The sequence below is a fragment of the Fulmarus glacialis genome, unplaced genomic scaffold (assembly GCF_000690835.1).
Source record: "Fulmarus glacialis isolate BGI_N327 unplaced genomic scaffold, ASM69083v1 scaffold27185, whole genome shotgun sequence".
NCBI lineage: Eukaryota > Metazoa > Chordata > Aves > Procellariiformes > Procellariidae > Fulmarus > Fulmarus glacialis.
Window position 1 is genome coordinate 14,710 of NW_009215383.1, and position 23,906 is coordinate 38,615.

General features: G+C 44.1%; 1 protein-coding gene across 1 annotated transcript in view; it reads left to right on the forward strand.

Moving 5' to 3' along the window:
• Positions 1-382: 382 nt before the first annotated feature.
• Positions 383-23,906, forward strand: part of EVA1C (eva-1 homolog C (C. elegans)) — a gene marked incomplete at its 5' end in the record, with an annotated part of 24,659 nt that continues 1,135 nt past the window's right edge. Inside the window, 6 exons of the mRNA XM_009578924.1 lie at positions 383-600; positions 4,054-4,177; positions 7,212-7,364; positions 17,705-17,848; positions 22,281-22,352; positions 23,119-23,208. Coding sequence (XP_009577219.1) covers positions 383-600; positions 4,054-4,177; positions 7,212-7,364; positions 17,705-17,848; positions 22,281-22,352; positions 23,119-23,208 — 801 coding nt within the window. The remainder of the gene's footprint in view (positions 601-4,053; positions 4,178-7,211; positions 7,365-17,704; positions 17,849-22,280; positions 22,353-23,118; positions 23,209-23,906) is intronic.

Genomic DNA, 23,906 nt, shown 5'->3' on the forward strand with positions numbered 1-23,906 from the left:
CCCGCTGGAATGCAAAAGTCTAGCCCACAAAACCAAGTAATAGCCCTTCCAACTTCTGCAAACACGCCCTGGGATTGTTAGCAACCAGGACCGGCAAGGGCCTGAGCCCGTTTGTTGTCTCTGAAGTGACATCTCCGACACAGTGCCGCTGCTGGGGTGCTGGTAGGGCTCTGACTCACTGCCACGCGACCTCTTGCTTTCCAGACCTGCGCGTTACTGGCATGTAAAGGTTGACCCATTCACAGAACCATGTGGTGTGGCAGCGGGCCATACATATAACCTTGACTACAGTGCCCTTTCCAGAGACTGATTGTGGTTTTCTTATTATCTAACGAGCTTGTCATTTCCTGTACTAGTTGTAACAGAGCTGAATATTTTCTAGGTTACCTAACCAAACTTCTGCAAAATCATACTGCCTATGCCTGCGATGGGGAATATTTGAGTCTGCACTGTCCTCGTTTTAGCCTGCACTGTCCTCTGCATTCAACAATAAGCGTTCAGTCAGCGTTTTACGGGCAAGACTACCACATGTGTAGTACTCAGGAGCCTGAAACCAGGATGACAGAACCCATAAACTGTGTGGCACCCACCTCTTTGCAGGTATCGCACGTTGTAAAGGTTCTTAATGCACAGAATGTTTTTAATGGTTTCCATGCGGTGAGCGGTGCTGTGTGAAAACGGCAAGCGTTCTCAACGTTGAATGAAATGACATTGTGTCTATGTCAGTTTACCATCAAAAGTATTACAACTGAAAGAATTTGTCTGGCCAGCAGGATATTACCATAGGATTGTGAAAACTTTGTAGATTGCCTTCTATTTTGACTGCCTTGCTTTTGAAACCCCATTCTCAAAATTCCCTAAAATAAGCAATTCCCTTCTAATCAAGGGCTGGTCATGACTGAGCAGACCAGTCTTAATCCATCACACAGGCCTCCTTGTCACCAGGAGAGGACACAAACATTGGACAGAGCTGGGTTGCAAATCCACTGAATAAGATGGGATTCTGGTTGGCATTTGGCTGGCTCCATGCCTATCTTCACTCATTGAAAAGGCACCGTGACAGCTAAACAACAGATCCTAAGCGCTTCTGCAGATGCCCACATTTCCATGAATACATGATTTCTATCATCAGTAATATCCTATGGTTTGTTTGCTCGGCCCACTTAAATATAGTTTAAAAAGATTTATACTTCATATATTATTACTTTCTGCTGTGGAGACTTTTGTAACAAGTCTTAGAAGGTCTGACTTACACTGCCATCAAAGGCTTGTTTCATCATAGTGAAAATGCCCAGTGTTAGGCCAAATTCAGTAAACCATTGCAAAAATGAGTAGTCAGTGGAATCTGAACATGTTCTGTTGGTGAAGCTATTGTAAATGCTCTACAGAAGCCTTGATGAAGCTTGCAACATTTGTGCTTGCAGCCGACACATTGCTTCTTGACAACAGGGAACGTCTGTTCCCACCACTACTGAGTTGAAGAGTTTTACGGAGTGGTTTGGCGGCAATATCCTCTCTCCAGAAAAAATATTAGGGCAGTTTCGTAAGTGTGGTTTGCCCATGCTGTACTGCAACTTCTGAAGACATTCCAGGCATGACCTATGGGCCATGTGAAAGTACATCTCTCCACCAAAAACAGTAGGCCAGATGCATCCTTGATGTCATTTTACTGACTACCAATGAAGTGACACCAATGATTATTTTGGGCTTGTGAGTGCCTTTGTGAGGTCTCCATGGACAGTTTTTTCCCTTGAATATAATAAACACAGCACGGGATAACTGTTGTGTAAACTATCATCATCGTTCAGGCGCTGTCACTGATCAAAGGCATGAAAGCATTTTGACAAGGCCACGAACATGAGAGATACGAATGCTCTGCATCTCGGGGAGTTCCGGTTCTGTCAAGGAGAAGAGACACATCCTGTAAACTGATTTCTTAGAAAAGAGCACCAGTGATCTCATCCCTCCTCCCCTTCCCTTTGGAACCACATCTGCAGTCTGCATAATCAGGCACGATGCTACCCTGCAGCCGGGAGGAAGCATAACAGGCATTTTTTGCAGTGACCTCCTATTAAAAGGATCACTGCAAAGTTAGATCTGTCTTGAAATATTAACAGCCCAGTGCTCTCTCATTACGAGTATCATTGTTTGCTTTTGTGGTTGCGTGTTTTTGCACAGCAACGTGATAGAAAACACGACTGCTGTTTGCATTAAGTAGGAGAAAATACAAACAGATGCACAGGAGATGATTCAGCTCAGGTGCAAACAGAAGGTGACTCAGTAGGGGACAGCTATCTCCACTTACTAAAGACGTGACTCTATTCCACTGGCCTGTTCCAGAACCATCCCAATTAATGAGGAGTTATTTGTTTGACTTGCAACTCTGTAAAAGAAGAATTGACTGATAAAATTAAGTCTGCTGTGCTTTTCCTTCCTTTTTAAACTCTTTAGAGTGCACTTAATGCTCAAAAAGTGTTGGATGCAAGTCCTCTTCTTCTACCCACAGGAACAAAAAGGCAAGAGTGTTATAGGATCGCTGCAATGTGCTGCCAATGTGTATCATTTCTGCTTGGGAGGGATGGCTTCCAGGGGTGGCAGGAGAGATTCAGCCACTGCCAACTCTCTCAGCCTGGAAACAAGAGTGCAGCTTGTGCTATCACAGTGGTAAATTTGTGATTTGGCCTCTTGGTATGACTGAGACCCCTTCTGATGAGAAACAAGGCAAAAATTCCCATAGATTTTACGGGAGTACCTAAAACTATCAGAGAATTGTATCTTACAGTTACTCCCATTAAGAGTGGGGTGACCCAGAGACAGCGCCCTCCTTATCGCAGCCTGCTGTGATTTTAAATACTAAGAATCCTGGGCACAACAACACAGACTATCCAAAAATAGTGTGTAGAAAGCCCTTTCTAAACTGGGCTTTGAAGGTGAATAGGAATTTCATAAGTACACTGCTGCATTTAAACTGGGTTTTTTAGGTGCTTTGGCTTGTGACTGTGTTAAAAACTGGTCTCAGACTCATCTTGGGCAATGTCTTCATATTTTCTATAGCTACAGCACCGAAACCACTGATGAAGTGGGAACATTCATGTGAGCACTAGGAGTACTCGGTCCCGTTGGTGGACGTGGAGTGGGCCCACGTGAGCCTTTGCGTATAACACTGCTGACCTTTTTATTGTCCTCCTCTGTTGCCACTCCCAGTGAAGCAGCACAGTGAGAACCATGGTATATTGCTGGGCCAAAAAATCTGGGGTAGATATGGCCTTACAACAGCATTTAAAAAAAAAAAAAAGACAAGGAGGCTTAGGATAGACAGGCACATCTACGCTATCTGATCAAACCAATTCTGAAATTTGTTCAAGTGGCAAGTCAAGTAAATATCTGATAACGTGTGTCACTGCAAGCAAGAAGTAAGTGCCCCTTAAGCAGGAGGTCCTACATATGGCTTAAATCTAGGGTTGTGCTTAAGTGTCACTAAGCACACCGAGTCATTAGTTAGAACTCTTTCAAGTGAAGATATTACAGCGCGTGATCAGGTAAACTTAAGTAGGTCGAGATGAAATGATTAAAAAGACATCTTTTTGAGTTACCATGCTTCACCTGGACGCTGCGCTCCCATAAATGCTCTCAGGAGCGTGTGGGTGCCCGAGGCGCGTCGGTGAGGAGGCTGGGGGCTGGGCGCGTTCCCACTTGCTCTGGGCTCTGCACGGAGTCCCAAGCACCACTGAGGCTGTGGTGGCACACAGCGGGGTCCGGCCGACTGGCTGGGGGGCAGAGGGAAAAGTGACAAACAACAGCAAACTGGTAACATCCTAAGTTGCCATGGGCATCGCTGTGATGAATGCCTTCCCATGCACTTGGCCGTGACTCGAAGTCCAGTAGAGATGTGGCTTAAATCCAGTGATACAGATGGTTCTTACATGTTTATAGCCAAAAAGTTGTGAAGGAATGATTTCTGTCCTCTATAGAACAAAGTACAACTAAGTGTTCTCATTGCTGTATAGCTTCATACCTTGTTTTCAAGCCTATCCTTTTTGCCCGTTGTTCTAGAAAGTACTGGATGAATGCCAGAACCTGAGATCCTGCCAACTCCTTGTCAATAGTCGGGTTTTTGGACCTGATCTGTGTCCAGGGACCACTAAATTCCTCCTTGTCTCCTTTAAATGCAAACCTAGTAAGTAATCCACATCAGGCAAATGTGTTTTTGTGTGTGTTTTGCTGTTTGTTTTGGTTAAAATGCCACTGCACAAGGCTTTGCATAAATCCACATGAAGTTTTGAGACACTGAGATTAATAGCAAATTGTTTTTTTCTGCTTTACCTTAGCTCTCCATTGTGTTTACAACTTCAGTGTGCTTGTTGCCAATTTAATGACCGGTGTAGTTTGGCAGAGTCAGATGTCAGACATTAGACTAGAAAGGAAGAATGTTTTGGAAATTATTTTTAAAGAGATGGCAATGATAATGTCCTATTAGAAAGATAGAGCTGAACAGCAAAAACAGATGCTTGGACTAAGGATCCAAATGATGAAGATATCATAGTAAGGAATATGCAAAAACGCTTAAGGAGATACGACCAAAGCTTTCAAAGATCCTCTGTTACTACCTCCCATTTATAGAAAAATGGCTGGAGGATACACATGCGTGGCTAACTTTATTACAGAATTTCATTGTAGAATCTGTATTTTATGCAGGTAGTTAACGTTGATATGTAAAGGGACCAATCCTGCCTCAAAGAATGCACTTTGTAAACATGAGAAAAGTGTAAGAAAGATTAAGGCAATCATCCTGAGGTTTCATTTATTGGTGTTTTTTAATTGTTTTTCTTGTTGCTATTGTGTATGAGAACAAGCCTCAGTAGCCCAGGGGCTCAGCTTTTTTTGGCAGCTCATCCCCAGTGTGGCTGAAGTAGGTCCCAAAGAAAATAGTTGAATAATGATTTATGGGTACGTTCACCAGCCAACTCAGAAATATCATCCCACAACTAAAGGAGAAAGCACAAAAGAGATTTTCTTTAATCAGAGCATTAAGATAGACATCACTGGTGGAGTAGGAACCAGGGTGGCAAGCAAACTGAAGGGCCAATTTATGCAGAGTATTTGAGTCAGAGCAGAGATACGGGAGTGGAGTAGGCAGGTGTTGTCTTTGACAAAGCACTGACACAAGAACTCCCAGGGAGGTTTATTGGGCCAATCATCAGGGGGAAAAAAAATGTCTGAAATTTAACATTTTTATAATCTGTTTTATTATCTTACAGTTTAAAGATTTTTTTTTTTTACATATTACAATTACTGCATTATTAATAGTAGATGTATTTTAACATCATAGCTGTGTCTGTGTCATTCAAAATCTGTTTTTACTAATCAAAAGTGGATTGGGATCCTGTTTGTTACTTTTATAAGCTGCTTAATATTTTTCCCACTGGAAATGAGCTACTTTGAATATATAATATTCTCTGTAATCTGGATTTTACAAAAGCTGGTGAAACGTGTATTTAAAAGCAAGTGCTGCCTTCAGAACTGAGGAATAGTCCAGTTCCAGTGCAAATTACATGATTACATGTGACAGGAAATTTATATTGGTAGGTAAGATACCAATATTGTTAGGCTTGGCTGTGGAAAACATCCTTACTCAGGGAATCACTCGAGTATAAGTATATTTTACAACCTCCTTGCCTTCAAGTGGGCACTTAAGCAATTGCCTGAATCCCTTAGTTTTTCATCTGTTTAGAAATACTGTATTTTCCTCTGTCGCTGTATCTCTGCAGAGGTCTCTGTTGTGTTCTTACCTTTGTCTTATACCACTTGTGGGTTTTCTTCTGTTATCTGTACTTCCATAGCCTCTCCAGCAACCATGGAGCGTGGCCGTACAGACAAGAGCCCCGCTTCAGGCTGTCAGCCCTTGGGTCAGAGCCTCTGTTTTCTTGGCATGATCCTCATGGGTGTACGGTATGGCAGGTGCTTCTGCAGAAGTAACAATCTGCAGCAGGTCAAGTATTTTTTAAAATCACTATTTTTAGACTTAAACTTGTGACTGCTGATGAGCTCGAATGGAAGAAACTGGACTAGTATCAAGAACATTAACACATTTTTTTATCTTTCTATTCTAAATGAAAAAATAATGTTTTCTTCGTTGAATAGGTCGGAGGTTTTTCTCTCTCCAGTTCCCCTAGCACCAACACCCACGCTCCCTTCACAGGGATACCACTCAGTAATAGTAAGGTTTCCCTTTTCTCCTGCTCAGCTCAGGAACCTCCTTTTCCCGTTTTCACATTTTTGAAGGACAAAAAAATGGAGCAGAGTAAACTCTTCTCCCTGGCCTTATCTGCAGTAAAAAGGTTTGCCACCATACCTAGACCAGGTAGACTTGAGCAGTAAAATGCTGCAAGCAGAGCGGTTGCTTAGGCCAGCAAGAGACCTCCTTGGCCCGACGGCAGATTTTAACGAGTTCCCTAGGAGGGATAAGCCGTGCTGTCTGGAGGACGATCTCACTGGCTTCCCACCTCTGTGCTGAGAGCGCTGCCAGTGTGCCTGTGCCAGCTAAGAAAGGGAGGGGGTGTATTTTTCTCAGGCTCCTGATTCACATGGTTTTGTCAAGAAAAACTTTCAAATGAGCCCTTGCTGCATAGTCACGCCCAGGGAAACCCGCTGACCTTGGTGGAGCCATGCAAATATAGCTGAGAGCGCTGTCTGGCTCAGGACACGTAGCCCGTCCCCGTGCCTTTGTGCCTCCCATTCTTCGGCGCTCGCTCAGTGCTGTGTGCGGTGGCACTGGGTGATGCCAGCCGTCCCCATGATTGATGAGTGGTCGGAGGCTCTCAGCACTCAGGCGGGCATCTGAAGTAGGCGTAGAATGCACCATTGTCCCCAGGGAGAGACAAAAGGAAAGGATGAGGCTTCTCCTACTGAACAGTGGTAGAAAGCAAGCCAGGAAATCAGGCGGGAAGGGGGGAGGCTGTTCCACTGGGAGAGGAGATTGGCAAAAGTTAACTTTTTAACTCCTTTCAAAAAGGAGCTGGAGGCATTGGATAGTCATGTGGGAGCAACACTCCGCTTTGCTATTGGCTTTGTCTCTGGTTGTAATAGTGCCACATATCACTCGCAACAGAACTTGCAGAAAAGCTGTTTTCTGTCATGCTGCTATTTGCTATTAACAGTCCAGACGAGTGAATTGCCTCATGCTACCATATTGTTATTTGCTTCTATTTTAGCTGAATACAAAACCAAATCAGCATGTGAAAACCAGGAACTGAAACTCCACTGCCAGGAGTCCAAGTTCCTTATCATCTACTCCGCCACCTATGGCAGACGGGCACACGAGGAGAACGTCTGCTCGACAGAAGTGGAGCGCATCCCCCCCTTTGGTATGTTTTTATGTTGTTGGTGGACCCTCTCCAAACGGGTGCAGAGAGACGGGGAGAAAACGTCAGGTGCAAGAGCAATGGCGTTTTGGTTGAAACATGGGAGAGATTTTTTCTGAAACTCAAACAAATTGCCCAGTATGAGGGAGAAACATAGAGTAAGAAATGCAGCAAAGTAATAAACTTTCATATAGTTAATCAGTCCTTAGTATGATTAACATCAAAAACTCTAGTTCTGTTGGCTGTCTTGAACTTAGGTGACGTATACCAGATATCAGCTGTTTGCCTCTCTTCTTCCTCCAGCTTCTGACAAGGATTAGGCAACCTGAGTGTCATGACACCTTGTCTTACTGTTACCTTCTTCTTTGATCTCTGTTTCTGTCAGCTCTTCCTGGCCTTAAATGCAGACTGTAAGGGTAGGGTCCACAGGTCAGGGTCCATTGCTTTAGATGCTGTTGTATGACCGGACTCCAAGACTGTGGTAGTGTACTAGAAAATTAAATCTGCCTGGAACTTCTCTCTGGCACCAAGTCCAGCAGGCAGGAATGTCCTATGTGTGTAGTACTGAACTCTTACCCTCCAAAGCAGGATGACTGCATGCAGACTGCTTCTTGGGGCTTTTCCCCGGCCTGTGCCAGCTCCTCAGCTGTGGTGGGGAGTTGTTGAGAGGATGCTGTTGGCCCAGGCCAGATGGGCGCGGGGACCATACTTATCAGAACGGAGCGCTGCGTTGCAGTGCCAGAAGCATGCCCTCTCACTGCTGATTTACTAGTGCAGGTGCATCCTGATATATATATTAATAGATAATACTAATGTCACTATATTAATTAATATATAATATATGAACAATTAATATATAATTAATATATAAACAATACGTTAATATTGCTATGATATTAATATTACTGTGAACAGACTGTGAACACTTTCAGGCACAGACCGTTCCCTTTTGAATAGGTAAAAGAACCCAAAACATCATAAGTAGTTGTATGGTCTACATAAATAGTCAGTCATTGACTTCACTGTATAATCTCAGCTGGTGTATGATTAAGGACTTATGACTCACTTTTTATTGCTAAATATCTAAACTTACAGTAGCGTGTGGTTGTGAGGGTGCTTGATGCTTGTATGAATAATATGGTCAGTGGTTGACACTGAAGATATGAAGGTAAATTTTCATGCTGTGGAGAAGGCCAATACAAGATATGTGTGCTGTTCACATCCCTTAGTACCACACAGGGAAGGACTTACATGACTGATGCCAGCCCTGTGCAAAGGCTGAACTTTACTCCTAAGAAACATGCTACAAGTGAAATTTATAAGAAGCATCTCTGAACATCAAGAAGAGATCAATAATTAGTCTTAAAAGCCATTTGTCTGCAAGCCAATTTAGTTGTATAGACATTATTAAAAATGTATTGGCTGAAAATTCTAATGTGTTCTGAGACAAGAATCTATTTAAAATTGCCAGGTCTATGTTTCACACTGGCTATCTTGTGTGCTCCTTCACACATATTTTAGCTCTGCCTATCTGTTCTGTGGAGGAAACATTTTAGCAGGTTTCTGACAGACCCATACATCCTTCATGATGGTGGCATTAGTGTATGATGCAAAGCAGAGCAGAGATAGCTCAGTTGGTTGAGAAAGCCTGCCATCATACTTATTTCTTGCACTTCATTCACCTCTGAAAATCACTCACTTGCCTCTAAGCACTTAAGAGTTCACAGATCAGAATACTGCAAACCCTTCTTACTGGATAAAGTTTCCCAGTATAAATAGAGAAAGAATTTGCAACAGCAGCAAACTCTCCGTTGTGGCCCCCTGCATTCGGGCACCTCATGAGCAACACCCTGGCTGTTGCTGGTTTTGTGTTGTATAAAGCAACCTAAAACTGTGTAATAGGAGAGAGCATAAAACCTGAGACAAACACAAGGTAGAGCTGTAGAAGGTAGATCCTTGTATGGATTTCCCGTTACTTAATGGAAGTGCTTGGCCTCTTCCTGCATGGTTTCAATAACCCTCTGCAGTGAGTATGATTTTCAAAAGCACCTATGTAGCTTGGGAGTATACATTCAGTTAGCACTTAGGAGCCAAATGCAATTGACTCCAGATCTGTACAGCACATACATATGTGAGTGGGTGCATGATTAAATTTTTCCAATGTCTGTGTACCTTTATCTCAGGGAAAGCAATGGTAATTTGAATGTCAACATGATTTTAATGATTTGAGACAATTTAGAAAACTCACTTCAGCTGCTCTTCATTCCTGAATCAGAGCCCACGTACTCGTATGTATTTGCATCAAAAGCTAAACCTGCTCCAGCTCACATCCATTGTTGTTTCTACCCACGTTTGTGCATCTCAGCCTAAAGGCAGTGCTTGAGCTTTTCCATTTCTTCCACTGCATCACAGGGTAACTGTGAGGCCTTTTTTTAGTACTATGCAGAAGAGAAGTCATCTATAGGTCCTAATGACAGGCATAGGAAGTCTCTGTTGAGCGCAAGAGTTTTGCATCTTTCCATACGTGATATGATCCTGCTAGGAGTATTGAGTATTGAATTAATTAGATACTTCTCTAGATTTTGGTGACCTCATGTTACCTGTAATATAGCTGATAAGCAATTAATGACTTTGGACTGAGACAAGTGTATTCTGAACTATCACGTTTCTGTGAACAGTCTATCAAATCAGCTGACAGATTTTCGGAGCTTTGCTTCAAAGGGAACACAGGAAAATGTAAAATTTCTTTAGCATAAAGAAAATATAGGAATATAGGAAAATCTTCTCCGTATAGGAAATAGAGTATATAAATCCATCTCTGGTATTGGTGATATCTGTGTGGCCTTGGAGCACTTGTAGGATCCTGAACCTCAGCTCAACATTTAGCATGACTGCCTCCTCTTGGAACTAGTTTTCTGAGCCAGTTCAATAATGTAAATTAGGTGCCATTTTCAGTACAGGGGAGGAAGAAGAGCAATGGCATCATGGTGTCATCCCTGCTAGATAAAGCAGTAGAGTTGTCCTCTGGTCTGGTTAAGTCTTGCTTGCCCTAGGCAATGGAACAGCTTTAGCATAAGACAAAGCCAACTGAAAAGCCCACACAGGACGCGTTATGGGAAACATACATTCAAGTCCCTGTTCTGATTCAGATAAAGAGAAGATTTGAATCTGGGTAAAGATTTGAACTACTGAGTACAAGAAACTCTCTAACGTGTACTGTAGCTGATAAGACAGCACTACTTCAGTCCCAAGACTGATACCTAATTGCATGTGTAACTTGTACCTTTCATTTCAAAATGTCTCTTGCTTTTGTTAAAAACAAGAAACAAAAAGCTGCGCTTAGAATAACTCATCTTACTCAATACAGTTTCGGGGAGAGGGAGGATTTGTCAAAGAATGTGAAATTTCCATATAAGATCACTATCAAACATTTTTCCTGTTCCTTACCACTTTCACCATCAAACTGAAATACGATATTTTTACATGTCTCCGATCTTGCTCTCCGGGTTGTCATCAGGGCCATTCATTCCTGTGAGTGGTCACCGTTGCCCACTTCAAAGAACAGCGTGTAAAATCTTGTCTCCAGGCATTTTAGGATATTTTGCCTTCAGGAAAAGTTTCTTCTGCAAAGTAAGCTCCTACCATAAGTAGCAGAGTTCACTGAAGCACGGGGAATTACTTTCATTATAAGATCATTGCAGGAAAATAAAAAACTCCAAGCAGCGTCCTGCTTCTGCAGCTGTTCAAATGACTGGCACTGTTAAGACTGTAAAGAATTTACAGAAAGTAACTTCCCTGTTTTACTAAGATTATCAAAAACTTCACAAGAAAACTAAAACTTTTTTGGGTGCAGTTTTGCAGCAGATGGTTCTGCTTCGAGGAATCTATTGTGCCCAGCACTAAAGCAGGAAACCATAGCAGTTTGTTCCTGTGTGAGTCGTTGCCTTTTCTGACATACTCTCTCTTTCGTATTTGTACTAACATGTGCATGAGGAAAGAGAAAATTTATTGGCCAAAAGAAGTTAGAGAGTTGTGCCAGAACAGGTTGCTGTAGAGAGTACGAGGAAGATTCAGGTCAACAAACACTTCTCAAATCATAAATTACCCTTGTTAATACATGAAAGTACTTGAAAGAAGGCTTGGTAAGTGGGTCACCTCTAGCTGCAACTCGCAAGCTAGAACACTAAAATGTCCTTCCCAGAAATCCACCTGGATGTGCATTGTCTGGTCAGATGAGCATTCCCTCGGGCACTAATGACCAGCAGAGCCCTGAATTGCATATCTTCATTGCTGGAAGGTAGGGTCCTTTCCAGCACAGCCCTCTCTTTTACCTCTTCCCACTTTTGGAAGGTTGAGGGGGGAGGTGGAGAATTCAGGCGCTCTCATCACAGCTTGCACCATGGCATGATATACCCTGGGGCTGGGTTTTGTCCTAATCCTCTCTTCCCAGTGAAATGGTATTCAGCTAAGAAGGGGTGTTAGCAAGGCAAGGAAGAGAGATTTCCAAAATCCTGTACAGCCCTACAAGGCGTCATGATTTTGTTATATAACAGTATTTTGTGATACTGTAATTCCTTTTTTTTTCTTTTTTTTTTTTTTGGTATCAGTATTGTGGACAATTCAAAGGGCCTACATCTCTTATTCACTAACAGAGATTGAAAAGCTTTTGGTTTCTTTCTCTTACTAAGAGATGTATACTCCTCCTGGTGTGAGTCAGTCTTTTGTGTAAGTCTCTTCAGAGCAGATGTAAATGAAATAAAGGTGCAAACGGCTATAGGCAGATCTGGAAATGCTTACACGCTGAAGTTACTAGGTTCATGCTAGCTGTAGACTTCTAGGTGCCATAAAACACAAACCATGTAAGTTGGCCCAAATTTAGGAAATGCTGGATATTGAACTACAGACACTTCAAGGAGCACTTAGTCAATTAACAGAAACACTGAGCCCAGTCCTCTGCTGGGGGAAGAAGCAAGAGCTTGTAGCTCAGAGCTGCTACAGAGAAAGTGACTAAGTCCTTTCTAGACTGCAGGTATCACTGGTTCAAGGCCTGAGTGTGCCCTTCCATTCCTGAGCATCATCTGCTTAGCATATATGTAGTAGCTAACTATGGGGCTGATTTCAAACACAAGCCCTGTGGGCAATCATGCAAGTAGCAGGCTCCTGAACGGAAGAAATCTGAGGCTGCAGAGCAGTTATTTTAGTAACACAGCATAGGACCTCTTACAGGGATGCTGTGAAAGAGCAAATGTGCTCCAGCTGTGAAGGCAGCGGGATGGTGTGAGCAGGGTGGATGCAGAGGCACTGTTCTGTAGCAGGACCAGGGCTCAGGGTGCAAAACTAAGGATAAAATCATTCAATTTTGCTTCCACTGCAAAAATCCTTAAGTCAACTCTTTCTCTGTGCAGATATCAGATATGAAAAGCTCCTTGTCCGTGTCAGCCTGAGCAAACTGGGAAGCTTAGTAGGTGTTCTGGGCCCCAGAAGGTGCCAGTAGGAGCCATTGCACCCCTTGGCCCCAAATAATCTTACCAAGACAAAGCTCCCCGAAAAGAAAAGGTGTTCCAAGCAGGGGCAGGATGAGAAGCGATTGTTTGAAGGTAAGGAGAGAGCTGCCACCATTTTTAGAGTCCAGTTAACGTTCTGCTGAGATGAACAGGGAAGGTCACATTTGGCTGAGCAGCTGTTTGAAGTTTCTTGAAGCACGCTCAGACGCATGTCACTTCATCCATTAACGTTTTCTTCACTAGCAATTCAGGGGGTTTCTGGTGTGTAGTTTTTTCTAGCGTAGATTTTTGAACCATTTGGAAAAGTACACTTGGCACTCAAGTCTCAAATAAGCCAAGGAACTCCTGCCTGTGTATGTGCAGACCCAAATGGTGCAAAACAAAGCAAGGAGCGTTTGAGCAGAGGGAGTCTGGTTCCTGCTGCTGCTAGCAGGTGAGGAGCTCCACTTTTCTCTTGCCCTTGGTGTTTGTGCTGGCAGATGGATCCTCCTCTCTGTGCATATGCACGTGCAAGGAGAGAAAGACCAGGGGTTTTTTTTGTGCAAAATACAGACTGAATTCTGAACTCAGAGCCGCTTGTAAATAAAACCAAGCAATGGCCTAATCTCATGCAGGCTACAAGGGCCTCATAACAGGCACCGCAGTGAGAGGGAGAGAGAGGGTGCAGCTTTTCAGAAAGCCTTGGTGCTGTATTCACTTCTAAGGAATGGCCTGTGCTGGCAGCAAGTAGTATTTTTAGCGTATCATACTGCCTTATTTACTGACAATACTTGGACCTGGAATATAAAGGCATCAGCAACACTTTTCATAAGTGCTGCTGATCATATTGTGTGTTTTTGCTAGAATCGGCGGTTCAAATGGCCTTTTTCTGATGCATAGGCAGGACCCTGTGTGCCATGCTTTTGCATAAATTACCATATTGTTATGGTAACTTTCTTTAGGAGTCTGCAGCCTTAGCTTACTCTGAACTCCATAGTTTCCCCTTGTCGATTCTTATCCCCAGAGCTGATATTTGGGCTCCACAAAGCACAAGCCATCCCGATTTGGTAGTGTGAAATCTTTGCTTTCAGTTGATTTTAAAAGCAAGCTCCTTATTCTTTTGCGGATAGGCACAGCCCAGAAAGCATAAAGCAGCATAAGCCAGCAGTTTGGGATGAAAGCAAGAAGAAGCTGGGCTCCAGTATTGGAGTGACACGTTGTGGAGGGGTTTCTTTTTTGGGTGCCCTGGTCCTTCACCAGCACGTTACTTTTTATGTCATGCAGATCTACATTTGAGACGCATTCCCTACCCACCATGTCTTGAGGCTCGCCCTGTGCACAGTGATGTGGGAGAAGACAGCAATTAGTAACGTTTGGAGAGGGTGTGACAGGACGCTGTTGCCAGAGCTTGGCACAAGACGCTCAGGCCAGCTCTGGCTGCTCCGTCACCTGCAGGTCTTGGTGGCAGGGTGGAAAGAAAGGGAGAGAAAGCTCCTACTGTCTCAACTGAGAGAAGCTTTAAGAAACCAGAAGACAAATTGTTTCTGATTAAAGCCTGCATGATTTATGGCATGTCATTTGCATGCCAAAACTTTCTTAAACAAAGCTAATTAGGGAGCTGAAAGAGCCTTTCCTCCAGAAACAAGGCTTTCTACTCTAACTGTTAAATAGCTGCAGTCAGATTTGATAGTTTATTACTGAATTAAGAACCTCTTCTTGACACCCGTGTCTCCATGCCATCCATGTAAGTGTCTGTTTCAAAAGATCCACCAGCAGTCTTGGTGTGTAGCGGGCAACTTTGGGAGAAAGGCGTGAAGAATGGAGTGTTTTCCCAGCCACACGTTGCTGCCTTTTCCACCACTGCTGGTGGATGCCACCAGCCTTCTAGCATGCTGGGAACGTGCCTTTCAAGAGGCAGTTTATTTTAAACATATGGTACCAATTTAGCAAGCCCCATAAACATATGTGTAGCTCAAACATTACTTAGATATTCAGAAAGGAGACGCATTGCACATTTATGTTCATCTGATTTGTGATTTCTTTGGGACTGTTCAGTGGGACTGTTCACTCATTTACTCAAAATGCAGCACTGACTGAATCCTCTCCTCATTCAGACACCGCAGTAAGGTGTTTGACCAGAAGGAGGGTAAGTTATTCCTAATGCAAGTTCTGCGTTGCTGCAGCTGGATTGCTATTAGACTCCCAGCAAGTTTGGTTGAAATTAGCTTGAACGTCCCTTTGGCACACACTGATCTTTCTGACTTTGGTGCAGATACACTTCTGTAACGTCTGCTTGTGGGAGATTGCACACACAAAGATGCAGCCATTGAAAAAGTGGCCTTCGGTACCGAGTACACAGAATTCCTCTGAGCTGAACTCATTGCTCAGCTGGCATCATAGCTGCCGGGAGAGCTAGTGGGGAGATAGCAAGGGTGCACATAAACCAGAGAGGAAAAAATTGAACATTTTTGACTGAATCACTAAAAGCCAAAATCCTGTTAGACCACAGGAAGCTGATAAATAGGGGGTTTTTCTTATCCGTCTTTCCAGTTAACTTCTGTGCTGTCCTGCAAAAGCAAGCCAGCCTTGGTTTGCATTTACTCACCTGTGACACCAGACAAGCCTTGGGAAGTTCTCCAAAAACTGGCCTGCCAAGAGCCTGCAGGCATACGGCAACTGGCTCCTCAGGTAGAAGAGCCAAATCCAACATGAATATAGATGATAAGGAGCTATTAACTCCTACAGAAACATGAGCAAACATCTACCAAAGGCAAAATGAAACATGTACTCACTGTACCACTGAATTTGTAGAAAACCATCAGCACAACAGCCTCCTGTTTTTTAAGACACTCTGAGGAGCTCCCAGGGCAGGAAATTTTGTCGAAAACATAAATCAGTTTGCCAGATTGCTGTTGTGCTCCCGATCCATTCATTTATGAATCATCTGATAATTTCTCCTGATATTCTTCAGTTGTTTTCATACTTGCCAAAATAAGCTACTTGGCTGCCTAAAATGTCCACCCAAATATATCCTTACTCATCTAAAATTGCCGGGGAGGGAGACTAAAACAGATGAGTTACTTAATCAGAACTATCCAATGTTTTAATTCAGCCTTCCCTGCCTGCCCAGCAGCCTCCCGGGACACATGGGTGTTAGGTTTTTAGATCACTGAAAAGCAAAGAAAGAGTTCTCTCCTAAAAATCCATGTCCAAAGGTAACCCACGAGCCCTTTGTCAAACAAACAAATCAGCCCAAATCTCCCACTGGCTCTGCTCCGATACATGACTTATTTAGTGTTGGTGTCAGGGGATAACTCTAAAAATCACAAATCTGCCCCATTTTCACATATTAAAGGTGAATCTTCTTTGTTGAGAGCTCCAGTCTCAAACCTCCCCTTTCTTTCCAAACAAGACTGATTTGGGGAACCTTCGGAGTGTCTTTGCGAGCGCTATTTCGCCTTCCTCTGGAGAGGCACAAATGAGCTTCAGCAGTTGGAAGGTGACACGGTGCCGTCCTTGTCTGAGTTTTGTTATAGGAAGAAGGACTGGTTTAATGCCCAGAGAAATATGTTTTCTGACCTCTAGAGTGTCCCTACCTTGGAAGACTAGAGTGAGAAATACCTGTCATCCACAGAAAGTCACAAAATGTGTGAGGTAACGCTGACTGGAAGCAGACAGCTTCAGAAGAGTATTACGTACTCCAGACTTGTCATTTCTGCATACTTTCTGTTTAGAAACCAAAACTAAGGGATGTTTTTGCTTTGTGGCTTGGAGTTTAGCGCATGTGGATACCGGGAATTTAATCACATCTAGAGACATTCTTTTTTTAAAGCAGATTTTTTGAAGTTCGTCTGACACACACACTTTCCCACTCATATAATTTCAGCTTCAGTGTAAAATCCTGCTAATCAAGTTCTATTATATTATAAATTGTGGTAGAAGGTGTAAGTCTTGAGTAAAGAAATCCCAACTTCAAGTGTAGATGTTAGCAAGGCAGGTTTTCACACACGGCACATGCTTCTTGCTCGGTTCCCAGGGAGAGGTTCAGCAATCTGGACTCCCTTCATCTGCACAAAGCTGGGGTAGTTTAGGCTGCTTTGAAAATGATGGGGGTTACCTCATGTAATGAGGGCATGAAGGCAGTGCAGTGTAGATGCCGTTAAGATTGCTTTAGGCGTGCAAACTTGGCTTGTGGTGGCAGCCTTGCTAGAACAGCCTGGAATTTGGTATGATGGGGAGAAGCCAAATGTTGCCCTGGTTAAATATTGAGCCTGTTTTGACCTCTTCGCCATGGCAGAATGGCTCCTACCAGCGACAGGCATAATAAATCAAAAGCTACCTTTAATACACCAAACTTCACTGTAGCCCTAGGTGTTGTGACACACAAAAATTGATCTCACCTGACTTGAACTGAAATTAGGCATTCCGTCAAATCATCTCAATAACCCAGGGACCAAGAGAAAGACCTGCAAACAGCATTGCATCTCCCTGTATTTGCACACTCATCTTGAGATGGAATAGGTGGAGAGCTATTTGAATGTGCTTATTTTTTCCAAGTGATCATGAAGGGAACATAGAGGTTTTATACTGGGCACCTCATTTGGAGGTTGACATGAATCTTACCACAACCAGAGCGTGCACCTGGAAGTCAGCAGAGGTAGTTAACTTGCTACAAGTTCACATTCTCATTGCAGCTGACTTCCTTGCATTGACAAATCTTAATATGTAATTCTGAAATCCTGCTTAGGCAAACGTATGCCTGAAATCGATAGCAGATTTGTATCTCTAGTCATGCATGTAGCAGCTATCATTTCTGATAACACCAGTGTTGTATTTTTATGGTATGTATTTTTCTTTCAGACTGTTTGTCTTACACGGCGCTAGAAGTTTTATCAAAGAGGTGTTATGGGAAACAGAGATGCAAAATCATTGTCACTAGCCAGGATTTTGGAAGTCCGTGCCTACCTGGAGTGACAAAATATCTTAACGTCAGCTACGCATGTGGTAAGAGCAAATGCATGATCATTTTAAAGCCATCATTCTGCTTGCAAAGCAAACCAATGCCAAACGGTGCACACGTATGGAGACTGATACACACACACACATGCACACACAGGTTTCTTAAATCTCCCCTTCGTTTTAACATAGGAAGTTTGTGACATAGCCATACAAGAACAACCAAATATGTGAACAATCCCATGAGCAGAGCCGCACCTGTAAACTCAGGCATTAAGGGTTTTTTTCCTATAAAAATGCAATTGACAATAAAATACAAAGCATGTGGTTTAATATTTTGAGAAATACTACCAAAATAAGAGTCTGTTCTACAGAATTCACCTGCAACAGAGCTAGGAAGAACAACCTGGCATGGCTTGCCATCAGTGCAGGTAAAGCAGTCCAGCATAATTGAAGCACTGTGTACAAGCCCAGTCCTGAAATTTGATTCACATGAGCACACCTACAGCCTTCAGCCTTGCAGAGGGATTTCCTTTCTCATGGGCAAAGTCTCACTAAAAGTAAAGGTCTGAGGCTATACATCCTTGCAGGACTGAAGCGTACTTCAGCTCATTCCTCAGACAAGTGGGAACAGTTTTCCCTATTCTTTTTACCATAGACGAATATATTTACATCAGGGGAAAGCAGAATTCCCTACAATTCTTCTTCTCAAAAGCAAAGGCCGTGGGACAGCAAAGTGTGGTATCAGTAAAGGTGAGAGAAGAGTGGTTGCAGGACTTCTATGTAGTGCCTTATTTTGGTATTGCACATTTTTAGGAATGGCTGCGCATTTCTTAAGCCTCGAACAGGTGTCCTCAGGCTCTGCTTTCTGGTGCTGGCTAGCTGTGGGGTGGAAGTGTGAGGGTCAGGGGTGATTGTCTCTCACACGCCTCTGCTTCAACCTGAGGATGCGTAAAAGCTTTTTCACCGAGTTACCACTCTGCTTACTGTGCACCGCTTGGAAAGCTGCAGCCCTGCTCCTTTCTGGCTCTTTCTGGTCTGTAGGGAATCACAGCAGTAGCTCCACGGGGACATATCATCGAGTCCTTTCACTGCATCTCTAGTGAGTAGCGGTCAAAGGGCATAGGTTATCTGAGACGTGCTTTTGGGCACAGCAGTGTAGGATTGATTACCAGATCACTGCGTACCTGAAGATCAGAGGAAAATGAGCCCCGGCTGCTTCCTTGCTGGCATGAGAGGTTTTCTTTTTCAGTCTCCCTGTGAGTTAGTTGTCAGGTGAGAGGCATTGCAGTAATTCAGCTTTCTATTTTTGAAGAGAGCTGGAGATCTGCCTTTGCACTAATACGTTATATTATTGTGCAGTTGCCTTCGTGCTGTAGTAACTTTATGAATGAGTTAATGGAATTCTCTTTAATTAGAGGAAGGATAATTATAACAGATCGTTCTTTCTTGCACATCTGTGTACTAGAAAACCAGTGTATGTTTGCTTGCAGTGAGGTTATGCATTCTGTTATTTAGTGAAGTGGTTTTGCAAAAACACGTGGGTAATAAATAGTGTTCTTCTGTGTTGCTGGCACATTTTGAAGACTTTTTCTTCTGCCAAATCCTACTGAGCTCTGCAATCTGAAGCATTAGCCAATGATTTGCAGGTCTAATTATTTTACAGATCATCTAGTGAACATGGGAAGAGTTTGGGCGTATTCCAGAATGACATTTTACATTTTTTCCCCTCACTAGAAGATCCCTGCTAACCTGATGCTTCCCAAGATAAGGTAAATAGGCCTCCCCCTGAAGTGACAGGAGCACAACAGGGCAGACCACGCTCTCTGAGGGCTGTGCCACACTTGAAAGTATTTCCACCATGGTCAGGAATGTGAAAAAAATCATACTCCCCACCTCAGTCGTCAGCAACCATTTAGGCCTAGTGTGTCTGGCTGCATTTTTATTTTTGCAGTTAATTCCTGCTAGTAAAAATTTAGCAGGAGCCAGGAGGTGCTGGTTTTGCGCAGTCTCAGTGCCCCCGATGACCTGCTTAGCATCATCTCATGTCTGCACGAGGTGACATCTCCTGGCTTTTGCTGAGGCTGGACTTCAGGAGCCTCTCTCAGGAAACACAGCTCCCGGTGCCCTGCATTGTATCTGCACTCCCTGGATGCCATTCAGAATCGGTCTGTGGGCTGCCTTTGGCAGCTTGCGGTAGGTGACTGACTCCAACCCTACTTGACAAGGTAGTGCTGGCACAGGTTGCAGTATAGATGTGATTATCTTGATAAAAATTCCTCGTGCTAGTACCAGTTATTCTGTTCAGCGACCCGATGCAGCCTATCCTAGTTAAAGTCCTCGTGTCTGAAACGAAGCCGTAACGAAAATTAACAATGCAAGCAGTCAGGAGCTTTTTTTGTCCATGCCATTTTGAATTAAGCATCCCCCTACAACAAGTATTTGAATGGCATATTAAATAGCCGTTCAAACCTGATGGGAAGGCATGGGGAAAGGATTCAGTCCTGTAGCAAGGAAAGCCCTGGGAAGTTCCCCCTGGGAGGGGAGCAGGAGGAACATCAGCAGAGGTGAAGGAGCTCCCGCCTGGGCGCCAGGCCATGCGACAGGAGCTTCAGGTCACACAAAGGCGCTGGGTATGGCGCGTCCTCCCAGGATGTTGTTCGTAACACGTGCACATTGTTCATAACAGCCAGGCCTGCAAATTCAGAGTGCAGTCTGAAAACAAACCAACCTGCTCGCTGTCTGCCTCATGCACCAACAAAAACCCTCTGCCGCTGGAAAACAGTTCAGAATTGCGATGAGGTACAAGCCAAAATAGAAATGAGCTCATTCTCCCCTATCTCTGTTGGCCTTCTCTTGCAAACAGGAGCTAAAAGTCCCAAAAAAATTCCTTCATCGGGAAAGGAAACAGCTATGACTTTGAGCCCACACACAAAGAAAAGTTCTGCTCAGAAAGAAGTGCTATTTTTAGTTGTTTTTCAAACGAAAACTATGCTAAGCCCCAAACCTCAGTCTCCTCTTGTTCTGTTTAACTTTTCTTAACACTATTTATTGGCAAAGGTTTCTCTGTGGGGTAGAGGTGAGCTTCATACTTGAAATTTCTTCCTCCCCCCCCCCCCTTCACATCAGTCTGAAAATCAATCAATCTGCCTTCACATAGTACAGGGAACAGGTGCCAAGGTCTGGGTATCTGAAGGGCCCATTCATCTCGCACAGAATATGTCAACTCTCAATGTCTGCGTGATGCACCTGCTTTTAGCTCTTTTAATTATTTTAAGAAGAGTGTGAAAACTTATCAAGGGAAAAAATTAATGAAATGAGAAGGACACAGCCCACTCCAACTCAGCGCATCTCTTCCCATCCTGAGCACCTTCCTTCATTTGTCTCGGAGGCTGTGCAGAGGACGTCACGCAGGACTTTAAACATTTCTCTGAGAATTACAGTGAATTATCTTCATCGAAAAACAGTATCTAGACATAGTTTAGCATCTGCCTGTAGCCCAGTTATTGGCCAGTTTTGTCTCCTATCCACTGGCTGGGGTGGGGTAGAAAAAAAGGGGCAGAAAACAAGGGGGCAGGTCCCCCACTGTATGCAGCTGCATTGATGTTTCTGGAGCTCCACGCGGGCGCAGGGGCTGGTGTGTGAATCCAGTCACAGGTCCAGAGCTGCCCTTACTAGCCTCTAGCAAGAGTCGACAGCATTTGTTATCTGTCCCCTTTGGTGTTTCGCTGATCTTTAGATGAAAATTACTAGCTCTCTGCCTGCGCATCCCATCCCTCAGGCTCGCTCTGCCTGCTGCATTTGCCCTTTTCTTCCTTCCCTGCCCACCCCACCTTCCTTTCAGTCTTCTTCCCGGTTACTTTATTCCCTTTCCCGCCTCCTTTTCCTGCCCCCCCCCAGTGCTAACCCTGTGAGCGGTGTGCTCTTTGCCACAGCATCCCGGTGCCGTGCCTCCTGCTGCACCAGGTCTGGGCGGTGGTGGAGGGAGGAGGACACGTCACTGAGCGCAGCCCTTCTCCTGGGGCTCCCGCGTATGCAGGGCCCTGCACTGGCCAGCTGTTGGGGTTGGACTATTACTAGGTTAGTAAAAGTCGAGGCAAGGCAGTGGCAGCAGCCCCGGCTGGGGCTGGTACGGTGGGGGTGAGCAGCACAGCTCTGCCGGAGCTGCAGCACGCACCACCTCTGCAAGCGCTCCTGTCCTCCGGCTGTGCGGGAGCGTCTCTGGGCCACCGAGGAAGCTCAGGCTGGCTGCGGCACCGGGGCCAGGCTCGCACACCAGCGGGGCTGGCATTTGCCCGCGCTGGCTCTGGACGCAGCCACCCACTCTGATCTCTGAGCGGTGGGGCCACCTGCTCCGATCCCTTCAATACCACCATCGGAAACCCAATTCAAAACCCGGTGTTAGCAGTGCGATTGGTAATTAACTGGGGATCTGGTTCCTAAAACTAACAGTACACAATTTGTCTTTTCATCTTTTCAGTTCCTAAATTTATCCTCACGGCTGTTAACCCCCTGGTCACCGATAGCAAGTCTTCCGTCAAAGAGAATGATAGTATGTACCATCAAAAAAATATGGTTTGCTGCTCTCCTTTGATTTTGATTGAAATAGGACATTTTCCCACTGCAGAGCTTGGTCTGAGGGAGGTGGGACGAGGTAGCGAGAACCCTGCTGAAATAGCTGCTCTTCCCCTCGGAGCCGGGAAGCAGGACGGGACCCACGCGAGCACGGTCCTGCTGTCACAGCACCGCTGCGAAACGAGTGACCCCTCCAGACCTACCCATAGCCAGCGTGCTGTCTTCTAACTTTGATTGAAGCATGGGAAGAGTAAAAGTGAAACTGCAGTTGTTTCAGGGTGAAGAATCTTTTAAGAGTTATGCCAACACCTGCTCTTCTTAAAGGCAAATCAAATTAATGATGTGGCTAATGCGTATTCGCTGTCATCAGGAACGGGAGTATACTGCAGTGATTGGGCTGGGAAGTCCGTTTGAGAGCTGTGGAGCTTAATGGAAATAAATTCTTTCAGCAAGCTTAATGGGAATAGGCAAGGGGTTTCAGCTGGTAATAGATTCTTTTAAATAATTTTGCCATTTCCTAGATACTCAATATTTTCAATACTTTGTTATTTATACTTTATTTCAATTTTTTTTTTCATTTGTCAAACATTGTTTGGCCTAATGTTCTGCAAGGTTCCTACAGCACAGCGCTGGCCTGCCTGTGTTTTAGACAGACTTGTTAGTTCAAAAGTTGGATGAGTATCAGCTTAGCAGCTTCATCATCTGTGATATGATTGAATTTGCTTTCCCTCCTCGTGTCACAGGTGTCGACCTTGATCCAAAGGAATCAAGACTTCCAAAGAAAGATGGAATTATCGTTAGCAACTCTTTGGCTACATTTGCATACATTAGAGGTAGGGAAATGAGGCTGAGATTGTTTGGTTCATTAGATTGTGGCATTTCGGGAAAAGGGAGGATCACCTCAGAAGGTCACAACTGGTAAGCCCATGTTTATAGTAACGGTATTATTACAATATAATCACAGTCTTGCGGATGGGACAATTGCAGCATAATTGATATTTATAGAATATTTTCCATCTTGAAGGATCCAAACTCTTTCAGAGACTGCAGCCAAGATTTTTTTTAATGAATATTTTCAATGGGGACTGTCAGTTGTTCAGTATTTTTGAAAACCTGGTCCTGATCTGGGAGCAGCGCTGGAGACATCCATTTTTGGAAATGTTGGTTTGCATACATATAAGGATCATCGAGGGGCATTAAAAAAAAAACAAACACCAAACCCAGCCATCTCTGGTATGGGGCATGGCAGGTTTTGTGACTTAGAAACGCTAAGGCAAATTTTGTTAAGGCAAAGAAATTTGTGGTCACCAGCTCTCTAACACCACAGGAGAAGTAATGAATTTTGGAAGTGAAGAAAGGCTGATGTTGAGAAGCAATTCTGGAGCTAAGATTGCTCTTCTAGAACATGGCAAGAACCATGCAGCTGTCGAGCATCATCCCACAGCCTTTGCAAGGGCTTCCCCCGCCAGCAGGAAGGGCGGCCGCAGCCTGCCGGCACGGCGAGACAGACACTCGGCACCACGCTGCCCCC